General features: G+C 40.9%; 1 protein-coding gene across 1 annotated transcript in view; it reads left to right on the top strand.

Moving 5' to 3' along the window:
- Positions 1 to 7,742: 7,742 nt before the first annotated feature.
- SHROOM3 (shroom family member 3) overlaps positions 7,743 to 18,697 on the top strand; it is a 123,425-nt gene continuing 112,470 nt past the window's right edge. The window contains exon 1 of the mRNA XM_036763019.1: positions 7,743 to 7,765. Within this exon, the coding sequence (XP_036618914.1) occupies positions 7,743 to 7,765 (23 nt within the window). The remainder of the gene's footprint in view (positions 7,766 to 18,697) is intronic.

Here is an 18,697-nt window from a genome sequence, read left to right as displayed (position 1 = left end):
TTCAAAGACATGCCACAAGTCATGTAAATATCTACAAGTGGCAAAGCTGAGACAAGATCCCTGGTCTCCTGATTCCCAGGCCAATACTTTTTCCACTTTTTCTAATGTCCCTACATTGAAAAACTCTCCTCACCCACTCCAAATTAAAAAAAAATATTGCTTTCCTTTCTAGGTTTCATTAAAAATATGGTTTAGATGGAAGGCATTTCTTTGTTCCCTTGTATAAAGCCAAGGCCTCATCATATCTCATCTGTGTTCCTGTGACTGTCAAAGACTTCTTAACAATAAGTATGTGCTGAAGACCCACATAATAGTGTCCTGTGATCCCAAGTCAAGATCAGAGAGTTTATGCAGTTAGATAGTGTATGATCTGGCCACCTCATCTATTTACTCAGCTGAGAACTAATCTGTACTCCTGTCTACTCATTAAATGTGTACTGGGTGTGAACTGTTAATGATTTCTGAAAATCTTATCTCCCTAATGTTGGTATCTGGTAACATGCATCTGTTTATTTACTTGTTTATTTATTGTACCTTCTTTCCCAGAATATAAAATAATGTAGCAAAAGAACCATGACAAGAAGGAGTGAACCTAGGGACATTTCTCTTCAAGTACTAGGGAAATTGATGCAGGAAGAGAAAGTACAAGGAGTGGATTTCAGCTAGAGATGTTGAAACACTGACTGGACCCCAATGGGGGAAGTGAAAGTCTGTACCTTTCCTATGCTAGTACTAGAAAGATCAGTGCAGAAGGGAAACATCTGTGCCAGAGAACCACCCACGTTTAACCCTAGTACTGTGAGTACCAGATGTCCAGGTGAACTCCCTAATAACCCCAAGCCACACTGTGAGGCATTAAAGGTCTGAATGAGTTCTTGGGATAAGGAGGGAATGTTGCTAAAGATCTCTGATACACTCTCTGTTCTGGGTGGCTGTAAAACTGTGTTCTCTGGTTTCTCCTTCTATCTCTCTGACCTCTCTTTCATCCACTTGATATGTGTGTCCCCCCAGTATTCTGTTCTGAGATGTTTTCTTGACCCTTTCACTTGATTAGCTCATTATCTCCCATGGGTTCTATGAAGATGTTTCCCAGTTCTGTCTGTCTGTCTGTCTGTCTATTTCTCTGGCTTCCTCAGCCTAAAACCCACCTACTCCAGAAGGCCCTTCCTGCTCCCCTGCGCTCTCTCAGGTGACCTTCCACATACTTTGTATATTTTGTATGTACTGATTTATTTACATGTTACCTCTTCCATTAGAATGTAAGATCCTTGAGGGCATAAATTATTTTTGTCTTAAATTCTCCAGCATGTAACACACTTCCTGGCACTTTGTTGTTCAGCCATTTCAGTTTATATCTGACTCTCATGACTCCATTTGGGATTTTCTTCGCAAAGATACTGGAGTGGCTTGCCATTTCTTTCCCCAGCTCATTTTACAGATGAGGAACTGAGGGAAACTGGGTCAAATGATTTGCCCAGGATCACACAGCCAGTAAGTATCTGAGGCCAGACTTGAACTCAGGAGGGTGAGACTTCCTGTCTCCAGGCCAAGTGCTCTATCCACTTCACCACCTATCTGCCCTTCCAGGTACTTAGTAAGTATTTTTAAAATGCTTATTGGTTAATTGATTGGTTGGCTGGTCCAAGAGCTCCAGCATGACCTTATTCTGTGTTTTTGTTTTGGATTAAATGAAACTTGATCTGTATTCAATATCTTATCAGCCTGAGTGCTTCCAGGGAAACTGAAGGTCTTTTAGGGAACAGCAAAATAATTCAGGTAGCCATATATCTAAGGTTTCTCCAGGCATGGGAGAAAATCTCCAGAGAGATTTTCTAAGAGACCACTCTGAAAAAAAATGTACCTGGGTCCATTATCTCAGAAGCCACTCCTGCTCCCCATTTCAGACTGTGGGTTGTATTCATATTGATTGGCCAGGTGTGAAGCATTTAGGAAGGTGTGCCAGGAGGTTGGGAGATTTGAACTCAGTGAACAAAAGAAGGATAGGGCCAGAAGGGCGTGACTGAAATTGGATGTGGTCCATATGGTTTGTCCTTGAAACCTCCTGGGTAAAGCTCCCTGCCTCAGTGCCTGAGTAATTTCAAAGCAATGTCCCAGGCCTAAGACTGCCTCCGATTTTTTTTGCTATGTGTTTGCCAGAAACTCTGAGATATTCTAGGACACTTATGGCTTTATTTCCTTACTGTCTTTATTAGGTTATTAAGTTGATATCATTCTAATTTCCCAAGGACATAGGAGAATATTCACTTCCTGTCTTGCCCTGCTATTTTTCCACATTTCTAGTATGCCCCATGTCTAGGGGATGGCACCGTTTGGAGGAGGCAGATAAGATGTTAAAGCAAAGATAGGCTTAAATCTTTACCTTTAGGGATGTGGCTCTTAGGAATAACCACAGTGGCATTCAAATTATCCCTCTGTCTATTCTGTTAAGCACACATTTGTATATGCTTTGGTAATCCCATCCAATGAAACTTTGTTTATCAATGTGGGTGTTTTTTTGACATGTACACAGCAAAATCTCTCTCCCTTCCCCTCCTGCCTTTCCCTCTCTTCTCCTCCCCTCCCACTCCATTTTGCTCTGTGTATCTAATTTTTTGCTTAGTTATGATATTCTGACCCCATGCCCTATCCATGCACACTGATACCAGCTCCCAGGTAAATTTCACTGCATCAGCGCTGAAGTCACATTTCAGGGCCTTAAGATAGCCTAACTAACTGTTTGGCCACAAAACATGACATAACCTGCTCAACTCATAGGGCTCTACTGACTACTAGGAAAATAAATGATCTTGTTGGATGCCCCTTGTGTTGAAGTACCAACATTCTAGGTGGTTAACTTAAGAAAGCGTCTCTAAAGTCTTTCACAAAGATTACTTTATGTTTTCTGAAGCTAGGGTTTAGGGCAGATTCACCTAGATGTCTTGGTACAAGAGCCACTGTACTGCATTCTTCCAGATCCTTCCAGAAGCCAAAATAGGAATCATTCTAGTCTATCAATCAAACAATAAGCATTAATTAGGTACCTACTGTGTGCCAGGCCCTGTCTTTAGTGCTGGAAATACAAAACCAAAAATGAAATGGTCCCTTTGTTGAAGAGTTTATATTCATAGGATCATAGATTTAGAGCTATAAAGGACACCAGAGGCCATATAGTCCAACCTCCTCATTTTATAGTTGGGATTTGCCCTGGGTCACATAGTTAATAAGTATCAGATTCAGAAACTTAAACCTAGGGTTTTTTGGCTCTATGTTCTATACTTTATCTACTGTGACACTAATTTTATCAAGGAAAAAATTAGCAAGGCATTATGGTGGTACAGTGGATAGAGTGCTAAGGTTGGAGTCAGAAAGACTCCTCTTCCTGAATTCAAATCTTGCCTCAGACACGTACTAGCTGTGTGGCCCTGGGCAAGTCACTTCACCCTGTTTGCCTCAGGTTTCTCATCTGTAAAATGGGCTGGAGAAGGAAATAGCAAACCACTCCAGAGTCTTTGCCAAGAAAAGACCCCCAAATGGGGTCACAGAGAGTCAGACACAAGTGAAAAACGACTGAACAAGAACATGGTAAAGTGACTGGATAGAGTGTTGGAACTCAGAATGAAGAAGAAGACTCTTGTTTAAATCCAGTCTCAGATGCTTCCTAGCTGTGTGACCCTGAACAAGTCACTTAACCTCTGTCTGCCTCAGTTTACTCTGAGACTTCTGTGAAATTAGATTTTTGGATGTGATGACTTCTAAGGTCCCTAACAGCTCCAAATCTAAGAACCTATGAGTATATAGAAAGTTAATACGTTGGTGGGGAAGGGTGTGAATAGGCTGGGGAAATCAAAAAAGGACTCATGAAGGAAGTAGCATTTGATGAGAAATTGAAGGCAGCTAGGAATTCTAAGTGGAGGTGAGAAGGAGGAATGAGGGCATTGTGAGCCTGAGGAATAGCCAATGGAAAGGCACAGGGATTAGAGATGATGTCATGAACGCAAAGGTCCTGTGGACTAGGGCATAGAGTGAGTGAAGGGGGGGAATGTATAATCACTGTAGAAACCAGTTGTGAAGAGCTTTAAATGTCAAGAAGAGACATTTGTATTTAATCCTAGAAGGAAGAGAAAGCAATGGAATTGACCGAGATAGTGTACTAAGCAGTTTAGTTTAGCTCATTTCGACTATGACGGCGTTCATCTTGTGGTTGTATGATCTGGTCACCATGTCACAGCTTTACAATGAAAGTAAAAACACTTCCTTCTTCTGCTGTGGTCAGGCTGCTGTGAAGAAGAGTGAGTTCAGGCTTGCAATGACCTTCCAGTTTCTCAAAAATAAGTGTAGCAGGGGCAGCTAAATAGTGCAGTGAATAGATCACCAGTCCTGAAGTCAGGAGGACCTGAGTTCAAATCTGGCCTCAGACGAGACACTTGACACTCACTAGTTGTGTGACCCTGGGCAAGTCATTTAACTCCAATTGCCTCAAAAAAAAATTTTAAAGGAAATAAATAAGTGCAGCCCTTGCTTTGGAAGGTCCACATTCCCAGAATGCACATTTGATGTTTAGGAGAACTCCAATTCCTCTGGGGGGAAAGGGGGAGGACTGTGCTCAATTCTCAGAGAACTTCTATGTTACTACTACTACTACAGTAGTAGTAGTAGTAGTAGTAGTAGTAGTAGTAGTAGTAGTAGTAGTAGTAATAGTAGTAGATAGCATCTATCTTTAAAATTTTATTATTTTTAAAAACATTTTTATTTTCAGTTCTGAATTTTCTTCCTCCCTCCCATCCTTCTCCCATTCATTGAGAAGGCAAGAAATATAGTATGCATGATAAATATAAAGTCAAGTAAAACATTTTCACATTAATAGCTGACATCTACATAGCACTTTAAAGTTTGCAAAGTACTTTACAAATAGCTAATTTGATCCTTACAACAACCTAAGGAGGTGCTAATTTTTTACACTTGGGGAAACTGAGGCAGACAGCAATTAAGTGACTTGCCCCAGGTCAAATAGCCAGTAAGTGTCTAAGGCTGGATTTGAAGTCACATCTTCCTGACTCTAGGTCCAGAAATCTATCCACTGTGCCATGTAGCAAAAGAGACAATAAACAACAAATGTGATAACTATGAAGAAGTATATAACTATATACATGAACTGACAACAGAATGAAGGAAGCAGAGCCAGAAAAACAACATACACAATGACTAAAACAATCTAAAAGGAAATAGCAACCAGCACAAGACAATAATGAACGTTGCAAAGTTATCGAGAACCAGCTTGGCCCCAAAGAAAAGGAATGAGAATAACCTCCCCCTGGTCCTTTTCATAAGTAATGACGGGAGTGAGAGGAGGTCCCTAGGTATAGAACATTACATATGTCGGTTGTTACTTTGTATTGATTGTTTTTGCCGAATTTTTCCCCTTCCTCTTTTTCTTTTCTTTTTAATAACTAATAATAATGATAGCTAGCATTTGTACAATGCTTTAAGGTTTGCAAAGTTTCTTACAAATCTTATTTCATCCTCCTAACAACCTTGGGAGGTAGGTGCTATTATGGTTCCCACTTTACAGATGAGAAAACCAAGGCTGAGAAAAGTTAGGTGACTTGCTTAGAATCACACAGCCCATAAGCATCTGAGGCTAGATTTGAACTCAGGTCTTCCTGCATCTAGGTCTAGTGCTCTATCCACTGCATCAACTTGCTGCCTTTAAATTCTTTCTTATAAGAGATGGCTTTTTGGAAGAGGAGAGAGGAAAAAATGCAAAGGGAGGTTTATGAAATTAAAAAAAAGCTACGAATAGAAATCTGTTTTTAAGAAAAGACTATGCATACCTGGGATACATGAGGTGAACTTGAGATTCCCCGAGGAAGTTATTGATATCAACAGGAAAATCAACCCTGTGGAGCTGGTATGTCTACCAACATTCACTGGAATGTTGCCACTACTTGGAACCAATTCCAGCCTTTTCCAAATACTAGCAGGATACTGCAAGCAACAAGCGGAGACTCAATATTCCTGCACTTTGAGTGTACAGAGACTTACAGAAGGATAGAGGTCAGAGGTGTCAGTGAGCGGAGACCTGAAGTTTCAGCCCCTGCCTCAGGTGAATGCAGTACCACATGAGCAGAGAGATTGGTTGAGGAGATGATGCTAGCAAGAGGACAGGCATGTTCTAACTCCCTATAGAGACTGTAGGATATGTCTGAGACACAAGCCGTAGAATCCAACATGCCAATTCCCAAACATTCTGAGAATATTCCTTTGATTCCTACGATGGAAGGCTTTAGAAACACTCTCACAGAAATGCTGATAATCATAAGATCCACAGCTGTTAGGATGATACTTGAAAAAGACAGAGGGGTGTGTGTGTGTGTGTGTGTGTGTGTGTGTGTGTGTGTGTGTGCGCGCGCGCGCACACGCGCGCGCGCGTGCGTGCACTGCACTTTGAAGAAAGGAATTAAAGTGGACTAAGCCCCAGGCACAAAGTGCTCTTGACTGTCTGCTAGGCAGCTAGTAGTCCCTGGCCTTGGACTTGCATAGTAGATAGTATAGGATTCCTATGTCTTAGGAAGGCAAGAAGACTGTCTGTATTTGTGCAGCTGGATTTTTCCAATTTTAGCATGTGTCCCAAGGTATCTTGGGGGCACCTGCCACTTTCCAATGTCTGCACTGATGGAGAAAGTAACTGGAGACCTGAACTACCTGAAAGAGTTAATGTATCTTGACAACATCACTGTTTTTGGAGGGGTACTGAAAGAGTAAGAGGAGAGATGGTGGATGAAAGTCTCGGATTGGCTGGAAGGTAGACTGAGGCAGTAAACAGATAAGTGGCAGTCCTTCAGAGTTCCTATTACAGCTATCCCCACAAGATATGAACACTGATCCAGAGGGGATTCACTTCTGAATTAGCCACACCCAAAGAATCTTAGAGATTTCAGACCTTTTCTGGGATTTGTTGTTTATCATTTAAATATGTGTGTGTGTGTGTGTGTATACACATACCTACATACATATATACATAAATATATACTGCTGGGGGCAGCTAGGTGGTATAGTGGATAGAGCTCCAGCCCTGCAGTCAGGAGGCCCTGGATTCAAATCCAACCTCAGACACTTACTAGCTATGTGACTTTGGGCAAGTCACTTAGCCTCACTGACCAGGGGTGGGGGTGGTGGGGAGCGGGGGAATGATACTACTGTTGCAAAACCATTGATGACCTCATACACATGTGGTTGAAGGGACTCAGACCCAGAAGGGCAGGAAGCTTACATCCAGAAGGTGCAGCCCTTCTCCTGCAGTCTCTCTCCAAATTATGCTTCTCATAGTCTTCCTGCATAGTCTGTCCTCTGAACAGGAAAAAAGTTGCTCAACATGTTTCTCTCAAGCTGGAGATCAAATCTACTCCTCCGAAACGCCTCCTCTCTTCTGTCTTCTTTCTTCTCTCCAGAAATCCCCATGAATCAATCACAATCCTACACATACATGCCTAGCCTCTGGATGTTTCCCCCAGCCTAATATCCAGCACCATGCATTCTGGGAATCTGTGCCTCCCATAGCAGAGGTGACCTTTGCATTCTGAAAATATATGGAATTATTGAAATTCTTATACAGGCTGAGAGAACGTTTCCTGTAATGCTCTGCCTGCTTCGTTAAATAAATAGAACGAAGCTCACTACACAAATGGAGGGTTTTACTTCCTAACGTCTCAATTAAATCTGAAGCTAGCACGGGCAGCCCAGAAATGAGCCACCATAACTTCACCAGGTAAGACCTATCATGTGACTGTGCACATAGTGGGTGTTGAACCATGTAACTTGAGCCTGAGCTGAATTGAAAGTTTGTAGCAATACTGGGGAGGAAATAGCTTTTGTTACTTAAGTAACAAACTTAAGAGGAGACACACTTAAGGGAAGGGAATGTTGCCTATGGATATGGGCAGTGAAAATGAAGAGTTGGTTTCCAGTTTTGCCTTTGTTGATAGACCCTGATTTTTCTACAGGCAACTGGTAGAATCATGGATAGAAGTTCAAATGCTGACTCATACACTTACTGGCTGTGTGACCCTGGGCAAGTCACTTAACATGTTTACCTCAGTTTTCTCAACTGTTAAATGGAATGATGCCAGCACCTACCCCCAGGGTCATTCTTAGGATCAAATAACATAATATTCTTAAAGTGCTTAGTATAGTGCTTGGCATATTGTAGGTGTTAAATAAATGCTTATTTTCTTTCCTTCCTATAGCTGTAGGAATGGGCTCCATCCTCTGTCGAGAGTTGAGCTCCTTTAGCTCAAAGGGATTTGTAAATATCAAGTTAAATAGGGAGAGAATGATGACAAGCATAACCCTATATTCTCCTTCATTCACGTCTTTATTCTATTAAGAACATATTGTTTTGGTGGGCTCGTAGTCCTTTATAAATATATATATATATAATATTATATATATCATATATAATATAATGAAAAATACATAATTTTAAATAAAGGCCAATAGTCCTTTATTACTGTCCTGTTGGCTAAGTACAGCCATCATCCTCTGATTGTGATTGATAAGGACAATTCCAAGTAGGTAAAAAGTTTCCTAAATATAATTATTTAGTCCTCAGAGAAAAACCACCTTCATTTTTTTTATTAAAACATCAGCAGTTGCTTGTTAGTTGGTGAGAAAATGTCCTTCCCACAAAGAGAGAGCCTGCCTCATCAGGTTTTAGAATGAAACTTCTCTCCTCAGTTTGGCTGGAATAAAACGAATACAAATGAAGACAAAGTTTGCTGCTTCCAGCATTGATCAACAGCAACGCCATCACGCTCAAAAAGAAAGACTAAACTAAATCCAAAATCAACCTCTCCTCCAAATTAAATTTCAGTTGGCCAATGAATAGCACAGTCTGCCAGATGGATAAGAGATAAGGGAAGGAGAAGGACTAAGGGGGAGAGATGTGGGTGTTTTAAACAACTTGATTTTGGTAAACAGCTTTATGCTTGTCCATCATTTATTGTAGGTGGCCTTTAGATCCAGCAAACTCTGTGTGTGTGTCTGTGTGTGTGTGTGTGTGTGTGTGTGAGTGTGTGTAAACACTTGCACATGTGTTGGAATCAAAGTGTTCTGACTTAAGGTGGTAAGTTAATGGGAACTGCAAGCCTCTTCTTTCTCCATCATGCTAGGCTACTTAGAAAAGAATGCTGATCAGTAGTTCAAAATGTTTTCTTTATTGTGTTTTTTAAATTTTAATTAACTTTCCCCTCATCATTGGGGGAAAAAAAGGAAAAAAAAACCAAAACCCCTATAACAAATACACACAATCAAGCAAAACAAATTCTCACATTGGCCACATCCAAAATTGTATGTTTCATTCTTTATCTCGAGTCTGTCACCTTTCAGTCAAGAGGTATGAAACATGATTTATCCTGGGTCCTCTGGAGACATGGTTGGTCATTGCAATGGTCAGCGCTCTTGAGTCTTTGTTTTTCTTTACAATATTGTTGTGACAATACAGATTATTCTCCTGCTTCTGTTCATTTCTCACAAATCTTCTTAGGTTTCTCTGAAACCATTTCTTTTCTCATTTGTTACAGCACAATGGTATCCCATTACATTCATACAGCCTTTGTTTCGCAGTGGAGAGAAGCTACAGGTCCCCCTTATCTTTTTCTCTCAGATTTTATACTGACCAGAGGAGTTTTTACTTCTTTTTACTTCTTCTTCTTGTTATTCCCAATACTCTTCCCACCTTTCCTTCCTTTTCACTTGTGTGTTTACTAAGGATAAATATGGACATTTTTATTTCTTTTACTAGATGGAGAGAAAACCCTTTCAATTGCTGAACGAGTTTTTTTTTCTTTCACCTGAATTCACTTCTTTTTTTTGTAGGCCCTTTGAAAGAATTTTGCAACACTGACTCTACTGACTGTGAAGCCTGTGACCTTGTTGTGTCCATTAAAAAGCAAACTTAATGTCTGAGAAACAAGGCTATTTCCTGTGAACAGGATGTCTTGTTTGTATTTATTTCTCTTCCCTTTTCTTTCTCCTTTATTTTTCTCCCCCTCCCAAGACAGGAAGCAAGAATTAATGTCCTTGATAATTTCCTTTTAGCAACTTATCATCCCTCTCCCCCATTTCATAGAGAGTGTGGGGGAGTTGCTATGAGTTCTTTCAATGAAGAAAAACTATCCTTCCTTATTTCACAGACCTTATTTCCAGAGGCAATTTTCTCTCTCCCACCCACCTAAAAATCTTCCCTCCTCAACAGTGAAGAAAGCATTAGTCTCCTATTTCATTCAACTGATCGTCTTACTTATATGGTTTGGAACTACTTTAGTGAAATCTGAGGGAGGGTTTGCTAATGTGCCAATGGATCAAGGCTGGGTGTGTGTGGTGGGGTGGGTGTCCCACTTTCTGTAAGCCAGTAAAGGTGTATAATAAAATAATTTGGCTTCTTTCGGTCCCCCAGACAAGTCGTCCCATTAGGTTGTATCCATTGTTCCAAATGTTGCCATGTCGTCATTGTTCATTAGAGAACATCTAGCCTACTCTATCCCCACTTTCGGAGCTCTCATACCTCATGGCACTGGGTGCTGCCCTCGTTATGATATCGATTCAGGAATATGAAAACAAAATGACATACTGCTCTGAAATATGAGACTTGAAGAAACTTGATTGGCTTGCCCCACTTCGAATCTGGGAAATTGCCTTTAGTCAACTGACCTTCCATATGAGGGAATTCTTACCTGGGTTCCATGAGTACCTAAAATAGATATTTTCAAAACTATTTCAACATAGTTGGTTTCCTTTGTAATTCTAAATATTTTTCTTTTCTGCATTTAAATCATTGTGATGAGAAGGGGTTTGATCCATGACGAGGTTCAGAACCTTGTTCTAGATTTATATCACCCATGCAACCCCCATATGGCCAAACTAAGTGTGACCAAACAGAATAAGGTAAAATTACCCCCTCCTGTTCTCATTTCCATCTGGGGTGTCTGCCCCTGCCCTTCTAAATCCCTAAAATCTGTCCCATCTCTGCCTTCCCTGCTCCTAGTTTATTCTGGGGCAGTTTAGTGCCTGCATCCGGCATGAGGCCAGCAGGGATGGTCAGCTCCCCAGGTGTCTCTGAGGTGGCACAGTGGCAGTAGCAACAATTGGCCAGCAGAGGTTGTCTGTTCCACAGGTATCTACTCCCCTGTTCCTGACAACTTGGAGAGAGGAGGAATGACTCACTGGAAGTCACTTTCAAGGACAGAGGAAAAGAAAGTAGGAACCTTTGAGATCTGTGTGCCCACATACAGCTCCCTGCATGCCTAGGTTTCTCACCGATTTTTCTCCTTAACCAATTTCTATGGGACACTCACTTTGCACTGGAGAGAACACCAGGGACACTAATAAAGAACTAGGGATATAATAAATAATAGACTCTAGTCAACTTCTTTTGACAGGCCTTTTGGATTCTACTCAGATCTGTTCATTTCTGTGTATCAAGAACAGATAAGCATTCTTTGCACTAGTTAATATTCCAGAGACACAGGGAGAGGAAAAGAAAATGTTTCTTTGTCAAAAACGAAACAATTCAAATATGCTTTTACTATCTACTAACAAGAATACATATTATCCAATTTTTTTGTGGACCAAAACAAAATCTACAAAAACTCATATGAAATCATGAAGGTGTTAGAACTACTGTAGAGTCTGTGTGTGTGTGTGTGTGTGTGTGTGTGTGTGTGTGTGTGTGGTATGGTGGGTTACGTTGAGGACCCAGCCATCTGCAATAATTCCCAGCAACGACAGATGCCTGCCTCCCTGTAACGTATACCTGCTGGCCCTGTTGCCCTTTAACTACCCCCATTGGGAAAGCTATTTGTTAATAAGTCCCATCTTGGGTTTGTCATTCTTCTGTGGAGCTGTGTGCTATGGATCCACACACCTCATTCTGATCCCCACATTCTGTTGTCAGTATCCTAGATTGAACTTTGCCCTCTCCCTGTCTCCTAGTGTTAGGCTTAAATTTAGAATCCTGATCACTTCCTGGTCACTCAGATTCTATTCCTCTCTGTGCCCTCCTGCCCAGCTTAGCCTTTAAGAGGTCAACCTTTGGGCCATACACACTAGCCGCACTTCTTCCTGTAGCCCTCCACCATTGAGGCTCTCTGGATGCTCATCAACCCAGACTCACCAACATTTTCTCAAAACCATACCCATATTCTCTATCATGGCCTACCAACCTGCTCTGATCTCAGTGTTATGCTTAGAATTCATAATTACTGTATGCCCTCCATTTATGTGAACTATTCCTCCAGGATGTCATTCGTGTCCTTTGCTTCATTAGCCTAGCTCTTGATGTTGACCCATCCTGAACTGCCCATGTCCAGGTGTTCACTTGCTAAAGAAATCTCATTATACTAGGACTAGGGGGGTACCTTCGGGGGCAGTAAGTTTAGGACAAATAAAAAGAAGCATGATCCCACTTTATACCATAGACAACAAACAATTCAGTACCATGGTTAATTTCCATTATTAAGACAAGTAAACATCAGCTCTTTAACCTATGACTCAGAGAGTTATCAAGAATATTCTGCATCTTAAGGACTGGTAATGAAGAATGCTACCCACCTACCTCCCAACAGAGAGGTTATAGATTCAGAATAAGACTTACAGTTTAGGACATGGCCAATGTTGGAATTTGCTTGACTGTACATATTTGTTGCAAGGGTTTTCATTTTCCTTTTTTCTTTTCTAAGGGGAAAGCAGGAGGATGGAAGGAAAAATAGATTTTTGTTAATTGACAAAAATTTAAAGAAAACATAATAAGCTTTAGAAATAAAAAGCTTAGATTAATTCGCAAATGACAGGTCCATAATAATTTATATACCATTGGAGGTTTAGAAAGGATCTTTGAAGTCATTTATTCCATCTCCTTTATTTTACAGATGAGTAGACAGAAGGAAGAGAAGGAAAATTGGGGAAAACTAGAATGATTGTCAAAGCCCTTTATCTTTAAGACATTAGGGAGACTGATGCAACCCTCTAACAAGCTATATCTTTGCACTCCAGCTGGAACACTGGGCCTTATGGGCCATGGTTTTGACCCTGTATCAAAATTCTTTTGTTCAAAAATCCTCAGAAAAATGTCCACAGTATCAGCATATTTTATAAAAAGAGAATGTTCTGATTCTGCAGGGTGCAATGGAGAGCACTGCCTTAGAAACAGAGGACCTGGATTCAAACGTTGGCTCCACCACTTACTAGCTATGTCACCTGGGGCAGGTCTTTATCTCTCTGAACCTCAACTTCTTCTTTAAAATGGGTATAGTATAACCCTTCTACTACCTCCCTCAAAGACTGTTTTTTAAAAAGCACTCTGTAAATTGTAAGGCAATATATTCATTATTGCTATCATTATTATTATGATAATACTGACAGTACAGGTATAGTGAGACCCCTTCTACATATCCCTATGTGTGTATTGAAAGACAAGGGGAAGAAGGAAAGAGAGAGTGAAAGGGAGAGAGACAGAGAGAGAGACAGAGAGACAGATAGAGACAGAGAGAGAGACAGAGACAGAGAGAGAGACAGAGAGAGTTGTGTTAGCATGGTAGAGAATCAGAAAATAGACTGTGTATCCATTCTGAGGATATAAACACTTTGTTAATGGCCTGCAGAAATGGCCTTGGAAGTCATTGTCATTCAAGTGTGCATTTAAAATTATTTCTAGGTTCTACTTCTGGCAAACTGATGAGGACCTTGTCATTAACAGACCTATTAGGAGCTTAAACTCAGGCCCCTACCTGTGCTCTAAATCCTCCAGTAGTACCAGAAATCTGGCGCCATGGCAGCAAACAAGAATGTTGAGACCATGCTAGTCTCCTTCCATCTGCTGCACTGAAATGTTACAGCCCAAGGAAATTGTACTAATTATATTTCCTAAAGCAAAACATATCATCTTTATTGAGGGGAAATACAATAAGAAGACACACTCAAAGAGAATGGAAACAGGTCAGCTCTGTTGGAATTCCTGCCAAAATAGGGTCCCCAAACCAGCGAAGCCCAGAGGATTTGTATGGGGTTCTTATCTGGGCCAGGCAAGACTGGGCATTGATTGGGGCTGGGACTGGGGAACCCAGATCTATTCAGCAGATCAAGGTACGGGCACTAGTGCTTATTCATCCTGGGGCTGGAGTGAGCTATGTGGGAAATTCCTGGGGAGTTAGTGCCTAGTTGATATTCAAACTCCCCAGTGGAAGGAAAATGGATTTTTGGTTGTTATGGCAGGCCTTACTTTGGTGGGGTGACTGGGGATTTGAGTCTTCCCAATAATTTCTTGTTTAGGGGAGTGGGGAGGCTAGTGAATTCCTTTATAAAGAACTGAAGTTTTCCATCGTAAGATAGAGATCTTTCCACGTGTTGAGATTGCAAAAGTCTATTTATTTATAAGTTAAGAGGCTCTGTATTTCATTTTAAAGAGCTCCAGGGGACTCCTGCAAATAAAACTCATAACTAAAACACAAGCACTAAGGACCTGGGGCTTAAAAAAAATTAAGCCCTAAAGGATAGCATCATTAAAAAATACCTTGGCTAAGTAAGTGCCTCCTAAAACATAGTTGCTGCTCTGGGCTTTATACACAGCATGTTAAAACAGCCCTGCATTCTAGATTGCAGAAACCTTCTAACACAAGGCAACCAGGCCTGTAAGCCTTCCAAGCTTACCGTGCCTATCTTGGCTACAGATCTCATTACCACCAAGATGGCACTGTCTTTCAGGGTGTCTATGAGGATCAAACCAAATAGATTTGGGACACTTGCCATCTCAAACGGAGAAATGTTTGTTGCTGATTAAAAATGGCCAAACATCAAAGAGTGCCGTAGCTCTATGACCCTCTTTCTCCCCGTTATTCTTACCCAGTGAAGCACCAACTACAGGACAGTCTAAATGTCAAATACAGAAGCAGATGGCTAATGGCACTACTGTTTCAGCCTCCAAGAAATCAATCAACAAATATTTACCACCAAGGGTTATACCTTTTTAATTTTGAATTCTAAGTAAGATGGTGGTGGCAATTTTAGAATAGAATTTTATTAAGAAGGGTTTTATTAATATCTTTTCTTTTTACATCTCATTTACAGTCATTTCTTGAAGTACCCTCCCCACTACAACCCCCCCCCCATTAAATCTTCCCTTGCAACAAAGAAATGCAATTAAGTAAAAATACTACAGTGTCCATATTTAACAGTGTATACACCACTCTGTATCAGTAGTCCCTTCCACTCTGCCATAAAGTGGGAAGTATACTTCTGAAAGCAGTACTGGTTTTTCAGTTACTCAGAATCCAGCTTCCTTTTAGTGATCCTTTTTATTTACATTTCTGTAGTCATTGTATATATTGTTCCTTTAGTTCTGCTTTGGTTCATACAGATCTTCCTACGTTTCTCTGATGCTTCATATTCATCACATCTCACCACACAATAAAGGGGAGAGAGAGACAGAGACAGAGACACAGAGACAGAGAGAGGGAGCAGGTATTCTGCTAAGTGCTAGAATACAAATAAAGCAAGAAGGGCAATTCCTGCCCTCAGAGATTTTACATTCTAATAGAGACATATAACAAGCGAAAGGAAGCTAAAAAGTATTGAGGTGGGGGAGAAAGAGAGAAAGTACCCACATAGAGGCATGGAAGAGAAATCTAGAGATGAGGAGTGAAAGAAGGAAACATGGCTGACTTGGGCACTTTCCCAAAATGGAAGTTCTATAACGAACCTAGGCAGAGGAGCAGGAAGGGGGGTAGGGAGAGCAGGAGGGGGGAAGTGGGGCACAGAGGCAAGAGAATCTTCCAGAGTGAGAAGGAAGCTGTTAAGGAAGTATCTTTCAAGGTTAGAAGGCTGCTAGGACATGGTAGAGAAGTCAAGAGCAGAGCCAGGAGTGCAAGGAGTGAACATGGCATAAGTTATTGAACTAATGAAGAAAGCATTTATTAAATGCTTTAAGATGTTTTAAATTTATTAAATTCCATAGAAAGCCATGGAATAAGCATTATGCTCAGTGCAAGGAATACAAATACACAAGCAAAAGCAGTCCTTGCCCTCAGGGAGCTTATTTTGGAGAAACAGCACACTTGGGGAAGTGTTAATCTGGGAGGTACACTTTGGTCTGGAAAGTTACTGGAATGGGGTGTGGAGTCATGGAGGAGTAGACTGGCACACCCCATCCAGGAACAATGGCAGAGTTGATTTGTTCTTGGTTCTTGGTACATGAATGGGGGAAGGAAATAGAAGTTGGGGAAGAGGATAGAGAGAGGATTGAGAATGAGGGAAATAAGAGGCTTCTGAATGGAAATTAGGTAATTTTTAAAATTAAGATAGTAAAGAAGATTGATTGTCTTATAAAAAAACAAGCAAAACATTCATTCAAGTCTCTACTGGCCTCTGTGCCATTCCTTCTAACTGAAAAGCTGCAGGACATCAAAGTAGGATAAGAAGTATCAGACAAAAAGAAAAAAAAATGTGTCCTCTCATAGAACCATTTGAAAGTCTTTTGGGACCTTGCTTTTGTAAGGTCATCATCTGTAAACAGATCGTCCTGTCCATGTCCTTTGTTTTCTAAACTCGGACAGCTGAGGTTCAAAGAGGTCAAATTACTTGTTCAAAGGTACCACCTTGGCAGAGCTGCAGCTAGAACACAAGTCTCCTGACCCCCAGTCCAGGGCTATTGACATCAGGCTACACTGCCTCTCCCCAGGGGAGACAGTGGTTGGTTTTCAGGGCTCTGTTGATAAGAATGAAAATACACAGTAGAGGCTTTATAGGAAAATCTCTGGAAGAAAAGAATCCAAGCCATAGGGAAAAATGGCCAACCTACAACCTTAGGGTCTTGCAAGCTATCTTAACCCCTGCAGCAATAATAATAAATCTAGTGCTTACTATGTGCAAGATACTGTGCTGTTTATTCAGGCATGTCCGACTCTTCATGACCCCATTTGGGGTTTTCTTGGCAAAGACACTGGTTTGCCATTTCCTTCTCCAGCTCATTTTACAAATGAGGAAACTGAGGCAAGCAGGGTGAAGTGACTCACCCAGGGTTACACAGCTAGTAAGTATCTGGTGTTGGATTTGAACTCAGGTCTTCCTGACTCCAGGCCAAGCACTCCATCCACTGTGTGATCTAGCTTCACCTTTATTTTTAATACTCTTTCACAAAAGAGTAGAAAAGACAAAGAAATAGTGGCACCATGTGCATAAGCCTGGGTGCGGGGATAGGCAGCTAGGCTGTGGATTGGCTATGGTACTCACTACCTTCTCCCCCTTCCAGATGCTTATGGAGGTTCTTTCCTTGATCACCACCAGGAAAGAGAGCCCTCCTAGGAGTCTTTTGTGATTCTGCTCAGTTCTGGCTCAGTAGTCAAATCAAAGAGGCTCCTTTTTTTCCCCACTTGTTAATCAGACAGGAAACAGTCATATCTGTGCATGCTTGAAAGTCCATGTGGGTCATCGAATCAGGCAAACTACACTACTCGTATCATAAGGACTGGGCTTTCTCTTTGTCCAGTCTCCCATTACCAAGAAAAAAATTGCAATTAGAAATTATATTTTTACTATGATTAAAAAAACAACCAATGAGCTTTGAAAGACCCAAAGTGATTTAACGTCATCTAGCAAGACACAAAAAGGATACTGGAACTAGCAATAGAGAAACTATTTTCATATTCATGGTGGATTTGGGGCAGAGAACTCGAGACATAAATTTATTGCAGACTGCTATTGATGACATTGGTGAACCCTTGCTCCCAAAGGCCATATGCTCTGCTAAACAGAGCGCTAAAGTTAATGTCAGTGAATATTTTTAGTCTTTTTACCCTTTATTCTCTAAATACTCTGTCATCCAGGTTATCTGGTGTACCGGCTGTTTCTCACTTGCCCCATTCAGCTCACATCTTCCCTTTGTACTGGCTGTCCCCCTTGCCTGGAATGCCCTGCTAACTTACCTCTGCCGCTGAACTTCCCCAACTCTCTTCGAAATTCAGTTTAAATTTCTCCTTCCTTTAGCAGCAGATCTTTCTCCGTATCCTCTGCTGTTAGTGCCTTCCCATCTATAATTATATTCTATTTACTCTCTCTGTAGCTTAAAACTACAGCTATATTTGCATGTTGTCTTGTCCATTGGAAGTAAATTCCCTGAGGATCAGGACTATTTTTGCCTTTTTTTTAAAACTTAGCAGAGTCCCTGGAACTTAGTAAGTAGTTAGGTTAATAAACGATTATTGTTTGCCTGCTTGACGGACTTGTGCCCCACCCCAGGGCTTCCCTCTAGAACAAAAGATTCACATCATTTTGTTCCCACCCAAGGGTTAACTCTAGGAATATCAGAATTTATCACGCAAGTCTAGGCTTTTACCAAAATGAAAGAGAACAAGACAGAGAAAAAGGAAGGAAGGAAGGAAGAGAAAAGGGGGAGAAGAAAGGATGGAAAAAAGAAAGAAGAAAGAGAGACAATAGCTTGTTGACATTTGCTGAGTCATTTACATATGTTAATTTATTTGATTATCTTATTTTATCTTCACAACAATCCTATGAGGTAGGTACTATTATTATCTTCATTTTACAGACCAGGAACTGAGTCTGAGAAGGGGTAAGTGACTTATTCAGGTTCACACAGCTAGTAAGTGTCTAAATAGATTTGAATTCCATTCTTCCCGATCCCCCTCCACTGCTC

This window comes from Trichosurus vulpecula, chromosome 6 (genome assembly GCF_011100635.1).
Source record: "Trichosurus vulpecula isolate mTriVul1 chromosome 6, mTriVul1.pri, whole genome shotgun sequence".
Taxonomy (NCBI): Eukaryota; Metazoa; Chordata; class Mammalia; order Diprotodontia; family Phalangeridae; genus Trichosurus; species Trichosurus vulpecula.
Note: the sequence above shows the minus strand (reverse complement) of the source record. Positions and strands in the feature narration are given on the sequence as shown.